A 9,013-nucleotide genomic window follows, 5' to 3' on the forward strand; every position below is an offset into this window, starting at 1 on the left:
CTAACTTGCAACAGGGTCTCTGCATTTTAAAATAATGGAGAAAGTGTGGTGGAACGATACTTAAAAAAAATGGTCTCCTTCCGGGCTCCAGTAACAATTATCATCAAAACCAAGTGAGCTAGGCCTCAGCATAGTTTTCTCCGTGGCAGCCGTCTTGGGTTTAAGGAGGCACAGACGAACCTTTTCACAATTATGGTGATAGGTGCTGCAAAAACTGGCAAATAATTCTCCACGTAGTGATTATTTCAAAAGCTCTGGGGAATACTTCTTGGAACTAGCCAGTTACCTGGGCCCATGCATAGAGGGGTGTAAAACACCATGTTGGATTCCCAGCTGATGAATCAAAGGATTTTTAAAGTAACGGGCTGAAAAGTGCGGATCCCGTTTCAGTCTAAGACAGAAACGGGATCCGCACTTTTCACCTGCCACACAGATGCCCACTTCTCCTCTCTGGGGAAAATAAAAACAAACCTGCGAACTGACAGAGGGCCTGTGCCCCGCACCCCACAAAAAAAAAGTCCCCTCAAGCTACTAATGATTATGCTAACTTGCAAAAGATTTCCTGCATTTTAAAGTAATGGAGAAAGGATGGTGGAATGATACTTAAAAGAATGGCCTCCTTCGAAGCTCCAGTAACAAGTATTGTCAAAACAAAGAGAGCTAGGCCTCAGCATAGTTTTCTCCATGGAAGCCATCTTGGGTTTAAGGAGGCACAGAAGAAACTTATCACAATTTTGGAGATAGGTGTTGCAAACACTGGCAAATAACTCTCCACTTAGTGATTAATTCAAAAGCTCTGCGGATTATTTCTAGGAACTAGCCAGTTTCCTGATCCCATGCATTGAGGGGTCTAGAGAACCATGGTGGTTTCCCAGCTGATGTATCAAAGGATTTTAAAGGAACAGGGTGAAAATGGCGGATCCTGTTTGAGACTAAGACTGAAACAGGATCCGCACTGTTTACCTGCCACACACATGCCCACTTCTCCTCTCTGGGGATAATACAAACAAAGCACAGAACTGACAGAGGGCTTGCCCCACCAGCCCCCCAGACCCCACATAAAAACTTCCCCTCCAGTGACTCATTATTATGCTATTCAAGAAAGGTACTCTACTTTTTAAAATAATGGAGAAAGGATGGTGGAATGATACTTAAAAGAATGACTTCTTGTCAGTCTCCAGTAACAAGTATCAGCAACACCAAGTGAACTACAGCTCAACATATTTATGTCCGTGGCAGCCATCTTGGGATTAAGGAGGTACATAAAACGTTATCACAATTATGGGTAAACTTACTGCAAAAACGGGAAAATAATTCTAAACTTAGTGGTTAATTCAAAAGCTCTGCGGCATACTTCTTTGAACTAGCCAGTTAACTGGGCCCACGCATAGAGCGGTCTAGAGAACCATGGTGGATTCCCAGCTAAGGAAGCAAAGGATACTTAAAGGAACATGGTGAAAAGTGCGGATCCTGTTTCATTCTAAGACTGAAACAGGATCCGCACTTTTCACCTCCCACACACATGCCCACATCTCCTCTCTGGGGATAATAAAAACAAACCAGTGAACTGACAGAGGGCCTGCCCCCCACACGCACACTGACCCCACAAAAAAAAGTCCCCTCCAGCTACTAATTATAATGCTAACTTGCAGAAGTTTCCCTGCCTTTTAAAATAATGGAGAAAGGATGGTGGAATGCTACTTAAAAGGATGGCCTCCTTCCAGGCTCCAGTAACAAGTGTCGTGAAATCCAAGTGAGCTAGGCCTCAGCATAGTTTTCTCCGTGGCAGCCATCTTGTGTTTAGGGAGGTATAGACGAACCTTATCACAATTATGGTGATATGTGCTGCAAAAACTGACAAATAATTCTACATGTAGTGTTTATTTCAAAATCTCTGTGGCATACAACTTGGTACTGGCCAAGTTGTATGTTTTTTTTTTTTTTTTGAGAAAGCCTTGCTTTATTTAAAGATTCAGTATGACATATTTAAACAAGAACATTTAACCCTACATCTTAATTTTGAATATGTTAGTGGTTCCCAAACTTTTGTTGCATATTGGAATCACTGTGGGGATTTAAAAAAAAAAAATACTGATGCCTGGCTCCCACTCCCTCTCCCAGACAGGTTAATTACTATGGAGTGTAAGTCGCGCATCAGGATTTTTTTAAAACTCCCCTGGTGTTGTCAGTGTGCAGCCATATTTGGGAACCACTGAGCTCAGGAAGAGGGCAGCTTGGGAAAAACAGGCTACCTGTAACTTGTTCATATCCCTTTAGAAGCAATGGGGACTTTGTGTAGATGTACCCATAGTGGAACTTAGGTGATAAAGAAATTTTAGCCTTGTACAAAAGTCTGAAAGGAAAAAAATAATCTCTCTGGAATAACCAGGTCCATGAATTTTAAAGGCTGTGATGATGAATCTTTTGACATTTTATGCTACTTAAAGTAGAAGTGCTAAAGAGGTAAATAAAGATCAACAGGAAATACAGAAAAATCCATTACATTCTGAAAATAGTAAATAGTTGCTGTCTAAATTTTAGAGTATGTGTTACTTAACTGCCGACTATGAATGGGTTAGCACGAAGTGGAGATTGGATTTCATATTGTTACTGAAGAGCAGACATAGCTTTTTGAAGCAGCTGAACCATTATGGGATAAACTGGTGCAAATTCTTTGCCTTCTCTACTTCTCACTGTCTGGACGTAAGCTTCCAGGTCTCCCCTGATGAGGAGGAGCCTGTCCTTTTCAGACGGATGGTCGTCCAGCCACTGAGAGAAGCGTGCGTGGGACCACTCTGCCTTCTGGAGCAGGGACTTCATCTCAGCAGGTGCTCTTGTGAACAAAAACTGAATGACGATGCTGAAAGGAATGATGTCCCCGAGTGTAGGACTATTGGCCACATTTTCACTTGTCTGGAAGAGCAGTGGTCTGAATGACCTCAGCATTCGATAGGACTTTCCTAAGTTGGAAACTCGTCTGCAGAAGGGACCCACAGCCAACTGCATCTGTGCAAAATCAGCAGCAAGTCGCATTTTCCCACCTTCACCAAGAGGTCTGATGAGACTGGCGTGGCGGATAAAAAGTTCAATTGCTCTTTGGGCAATAGCTTCAGTGTTATCAAAGACAAAATCTAAGCATTCAAAGTGTTTAAAATAATCACTCATAACTCTGGCAATGAAACCTTGTAGCTCCTTCATGTACAGAGAACAAGGAACATCTAGCTTTCCTGAGCTGGATAGTGACCCAGAAAAATCTTCCTGATGCATGGTGACGATCATGGCCTCTATAGCATCTCCCACTGAAGTCAGTAAGGGTTGCACAGCATTTTCCATAAGAGCATGGATCCCCTTTAGGGCTGAAATTATAGTTTGCTCAGCTGCCGGTGGGAACGAGCTCTGACTGGAAACTACCTTTGTTACTGACTGGTGCAACTTGTACAGTGAATTCACTACTGCCACATTTCTTCTCTGTCCTTCAGTAAGAGGCCCAATCACCTGACTTGCATCTCCTTGTGTGGAAAGAAGCTGCTCTGATTTTACACCATATAACTGAATGGTCTTTGCCACGTTTTTTGACACAGCTAATGTGAGGTTTGCATCAACAGCAGCTACATTTAGTTCACTTGCTATAGTTTTAATGATACCATCAAGTTATCAGAGGAAGGAGGATTTAGACCACCAGGGGGAAACACCAAGTTGATAGGATCGAAGAGCCGGGATAAGGATTTTGACAGGTAAGCAGCCTCATAGGGCTGCAGTGAGTCTTTCAAAGCCCTTTCTGGATCATAATCTGGCTTTTTGGTATGAATATATCTTGTGTATCATCTTCCATGTGCTGTAGGTCAACAAAGAGGTCTGTAGTTCCACTTGCATTAAAATTCCCTTGGATATTTTGACTGTATTGTTGAAGACGCTTCCAGAAGTCATTATAGAGATGCAATAATTTAGGGTATTCTCCTTCACATGCCTGTTTCAAAAACGCAGAAGTGTTTATTGTCCCATGAAATTGAGAAGGAAGTGCCTCAGTAACTGAATTCCAAAACTTGTAGAAAATTTCAGGTTGTCCATCCTTAAGTATTTCTTCAATGAAACAAATATGAGAAACAGGGTCTCTCTTTTTGGCTAATACTTTTTGTAGATGTTGTACCTGTCCACAAACAGAGCAAATAAGATCCATAAGTTTCTCCATATTGGTCCAGAGGGAAGCACGAAATGCTGTAGTATTTCCTGGGGTTGGCATGGTAGATCGTCCAGGACCCCCTCTCACAGCTGACTGGGAAGGCTGAGTCAAAACTTTGATGTCTAACGCATTCTTGATATTTTCCTCTAAAGTAACACGATATCCATCCACAACACTGATAATAGTATCCTTCAAAATTCCAAGATTATGGAAAACCTGAAGAGCTGTTCCGACTTGAGTAGGATTCTGAATCTCCACACCTTGCTCCAGTAGGCGCTTAGCTTGATTTTCCACTTCAAGTCGAGCTCTTGCAATAAAAAGCAGATCATTTTCTATTACTTCTATTCCAGAAAGATCTATTCCTTGAGAAAGATAATCAAGTTCATTGAGACTCTGAGAAGCTTTTGTTATCTCTCTACTTCCTCCTTGTAGTTGTCCTAGGAGTCTCTTACAGAGATACAAAATGCGAATAATTCTCCGAAGCAAATCACAGGCAACCTGAAGTCTTGCTAGTTGTGCAGTACAGGCTACTATTTTATTGTATGGCTCAACAATTTTTGCTTTCATCCTATCAACAGCTCCCTGTAAAGCGCCAATTCTTGTCTGCATGATCTGAAAAACACCTTACAAAGACTCAATACCAGTTGCTTGTGCCAGTAAATCTTCATGTCTTGCAACAACCTGTAGGTGTAGTTCTTTATCCAACTGACTGATTCCTTGGGCAAGTTTTGCTAGTTGTTCAGCAATTACAGCTTGGTGAATAGATGGAGAAGTATAAGAGGGGTCTAGGGAACCATGGTGGATTCCCAGCTGATGAATCAAAGGATTTTTAAAGGAACAGGCTGAAAAGTGCGGATCCAGTTTCAGTCTAAGACTGAAACAGGATAAGAACTTTTCACCTGCCACACACATATCCACTTACCCATTCTGGGCATAATAAATACAAACTGCCAGACTGACAGAGGGCCTGTCCCCCAACCTACCCCGACCCCACACAAAAACGTCCCCTCCAGTGACTCTCCTTATGCTAACTGCCAAAAGTTGCTCTGCCTTTTAATATAAGGTGGAAAGGATGGTGCAAAGATAATTAAAAGACTGGATTGTTGTCAGACTCCCATACCAAGTATTGGCAACACCAAGCCAGATAGCCCTCAGTATAGGTTTGTCTGTGGCAGCCATCTAGGGTTTAAGGAAGCCCAGATGAACCTTATCAAAATTATGGAAAAAGTGCTGGAAAAGCTGGCAAATAATTTCCATGGTAGTGGTTATTTAAAATGCTCAGCGGCATACTTCTTTTAACTAGCCAGTTAACTGGGCCCATGCTTAGTGGGGTGTAGAGAACCATGGTGGATTCCCACCTGATGAAGCAAAGGATTCTTTTTTTTTTTTTTTTTTTTTTTTTTTTTTTTTTTGAGACAGAGTCTCACTCTGTTGCCCAGGCTAGAGTGAGTGCCGTGGCGTCAGCCTAGCTCACAGCAACCTCAAACTCCTGGGCTCAAGGGATCCTCCTGTCTCAGCCTCCCGAGTAGCTGGGACTACAGGCATGCGCCACCATGCCCGGCTAATTTTTTCTATATATATTTTTAGCTGTCCATATAATTTCTTTCTATTTTTAGTAGAGATGGGGTCTCGCTCTTGCTCAGGCTGGTCTCGAACTCCTGAGCTCAAACGATCCGCCCACCTCGGCCTCCCAGAGTGCTAGGATTACAGGCGTGAGCCACCGCGCCCGGCCAAGCAAAGGATTCTTAAAGGAACAAGATGAAAAGTGCGGATCCTGTTTCAGTCTCTGAAACAGGATCCGCACTGTTTACCTGCCACACACATGCCCACTTCCCCTCTCTGGAAATAGTAAAAACAAACCACAGATCTGACAGAGGGCTTGCCCCACCCGCCCCCTACACCCCACATAAAAACTTTCCCTCCAGCGACTCCTTGTTATTCTAACTACCGAAAGGTGCTCTGGCTTTTAAAATAGTGGAGAAAGGATGGTGGAATGATGCATAAAAGAATGTATTCTTGACAGTCTCCAGTACCAAGTATCGGCCACACCAAGTGAGCTAGGCCTCAGCACAGTTTTTACCATGACAGCCATCTCGAGATTAAGGAGGAAGAGATGAACCTTAATACATTTATGGTGAAAGGTGCTGCAAAACCTTGCAAATAATTCTCAACGTAGTGGTATTTCAAAAGCTCTGTGGAATACTTCTTGGAACCAGGCAGTTTTCTGGGCCCACGCATAGAGGGGTCTAGAGAACCATGGCGGATTCCCAGCTGATGAAGCAAAGGACTCTTAATGGAACGGGGTGAAAAGTGCGGATGCTGTTTCTGTCTAACACTGAAACAGGATCCGCACTTTCACCTGCCACACACATGCCCACTTCTCCTCTCAAGGGATAATAAATACAAACCAGAGAACTGACAGAGGGCCTTCCCTTCCCCCACAAGGACCCCACAAAAAAAAAAAAAAACAAAAAACGTCCCCTTCAGCTACTAATTATTATGCCAACTTGCAAAATTTCTCTGCATTTTTAAATAATGGAGAAAGGATGTTGGAATGATACTTAGAAGAATGGCTTCTTGTCAGTCTCCACTAACAAAAATAGGCACCACCAAGTCAGCTACGCCTCAGCATAGTTATGACTGTGGCAGCCATCTTGGGTTTAAGGAGGCACATACAAACGTTATCAGAATTATGGTGAAAGGTGCTGAAAAACTGGCAAAGAATTCTCAACGTACTGGTTAATTCAAAAGCTCTCTGGCATGCTTCTTGGAACAAGCCAATTACCTTTGCCCACGCAAAGAGGGGTCTAGAGAACCATGGTGGATTCCCAGGTGATGAATCAAAGGATTCTAAAAGGAACAGGCTGAAAAGTACGGATGCTGTTTCAGTCTAAGACTGTAACAGGATCCGCTCTTTTTGCCTGCAACACACAGGCCCACTTCTCCTCTCTAGGGATAACAAAAACAACCTATCGGATTGACCGATGGCCTGCTCCCACCCCCACCACCCCACACAAAAACGTCCCCTCCAGCGACTGATCCTGATGCTATCTGGCGAAAGGTCCTCTGCCTTTTAAAATAATGGAGATAGGATGATGGAATTATACCTAAAAGACTGGCTTATTGCCAGACTCCCATACCAAGTATTGGCAACAGCAAGTGACCTAGGCCTCAGCACACGTTTGTCCGTGGCAGCCATCTTGGGTTTAAGGAGGCAAAGATCAACCTTATCAAAATTATGGTGAAAAGTGCTGAAAAGCTGTCAAATAATTCTCATGGTAGTGGTTATTTCAAAACCTCTGCAGCATAATTGTTTGAACTGGCCAGTTAACTGGGCCCACGCATAGAGCGGTACAGAGACCCATGGTGGATTACCAGCTGATGAAGCAAAGGATTCTTAAAGGAATGGGGTGAAAAGTGAGGGTCCTCTTTCAGTGTAAGACTGAAACGGGATCTGGACTTTTCACCTGCCACACACATGCCCACTTGTCCTCTCTGGGGAAAATAAAAACAAACGAGCGAACTGCCAGAGGGCCTGCACCCCCACCCACACCGACACAACAACAAAAAAAGGCCCCTCCAGCTACTAATTATTATGCTAACTTGCAAAAGTTTCCCTGCATTTTAAAATAAAGGAGAAAGGATGGTGGAATGATACTTAAAAGAATGGCCTCCTTCCAGGCTCCAGTATCAAGTGTCGTGAAATCCAAGTGAGCTAGGCCTCAGCATAGTTTTCTACGTGGCAGCCATCTTGTGTTTAAGGAGGCACACACGACCCTTGTCACAATTATGGTGATATGTGCTGAAAATACTGGCAAATAATTCTACACGTAGTGTTTATTTCCAGAGCTCTGCCGCATACATCTTGGTACTGGCAAGATACCTGGGCCCATGCATAGAGGGGTCTATGGAACCATGGTGGATTCCCAGCTGATGATTCAAAGGATTTTTAAAGGAACAGGCTCAAAAGTGCGGATCGTGTTTCAGTCTAAGACTGAAACAGGTTCCGCACTTTTCACCTGCCACACACATATCCACTTCTCCTGTCTGGGCATAGTAAATACAAACCGCCAGACTGACAGAGGGCCTGTCCCCCACCCACCCCGACCCCACACAAAAACGTCCCCTCCAGTGACTCATCCTTATGCTAAGTGCCGAAAGTTGCTCTGCCTTTTAATATAAGGGAGAAAGGATGGTGCAATGATAATTAAAAGACTGGATTCTTGTCAGACTCCCGTACCAAGTATTGGCAACACCAAGCGAGGTAGCCCTCAGTATAGGTTTGTCCGTGGCAGCAATCTAGGGTTTAAGAAAGCACAGATGAACGTTATCAAAATTATGGTAAAAGTGCTGGAAAAGCTGGCAAATAATTAACATGGTAGTGGTTATTTCAAAAGCTCTGCGGCATACTTCTTTCAACTAGCCAGTTAACAGGGCCCACGCATAGTGGAGTGTGGAGAACCATGGTGGATTCCTAGCTGATGAAGCAAAGGATTCTTAAAGGAATGGGATGAAAAGTTCGGATCCTGTTTCAGTCTCTGAAACAGGATCAGCACTTTTCACCTGCCACACACATGCTCACTTCTCCTCTCTGAGGATAATAAAAATAAACCACAGATCTGAGAGAGGGCTGGCCCCACCAGCCCCCCAGACCCCTAATAAAAAATTCCCCTCCAGCGACTCCTTGTTATTCTAACTCCCGAAAGGTGCTCTAGCTTTTAAAATAGTGGAGAAAGGATGGTGGAATGATACTTAAAAAAATGTATTCTTCCCAGTCTCCAGTGCAAATCATCGGCCACACGAAGTGAGCTAGGCCTCAGCATAGTTTTGTCC

At 43.6% G+C, this 9,013-nt stretch overlaps 1 protein-coding gene across 1 annotated transcript; it reads right to left on the reverse strand.

Moving 5' to 3' along the window:
- Positions 1–2,435: 2,435 nt before the first annotated feature.
- On the reverse strand, positions 2,436–6,272 carry LOC138401666 (conserved oligomeric Golgi complex subunit 5-like). Its single transcript, XM_069497162.1, is given in 5 exon segments — positions 2,436–3,653; positions 3,656–3,799; positions 3,802–4,147; positions 4,862–4,990; positions 6,261–6,272. Coding segments are annotated over 5 exon segments (1,677 nt in total). The 3' UTR covers positions 2,436–2,607.
- Between the last annotated feature and the right edge of the window lie 2,741 nt (positions 6,273–9,013).

Source organism: Eulemur rufifrons, chromosome 21 (genome assembly GCF_041146395.1).
Source record: "Eulemur rufifrons isolate Redbay chromosome 21, OSU_ERuf_1, whole genome shotgun sequence".
NCBI lineage: Eukaryota > Metazoa > Chordata > Mammalia > Primates > Lemuridae > Eulemur > Eulemur rufifrons.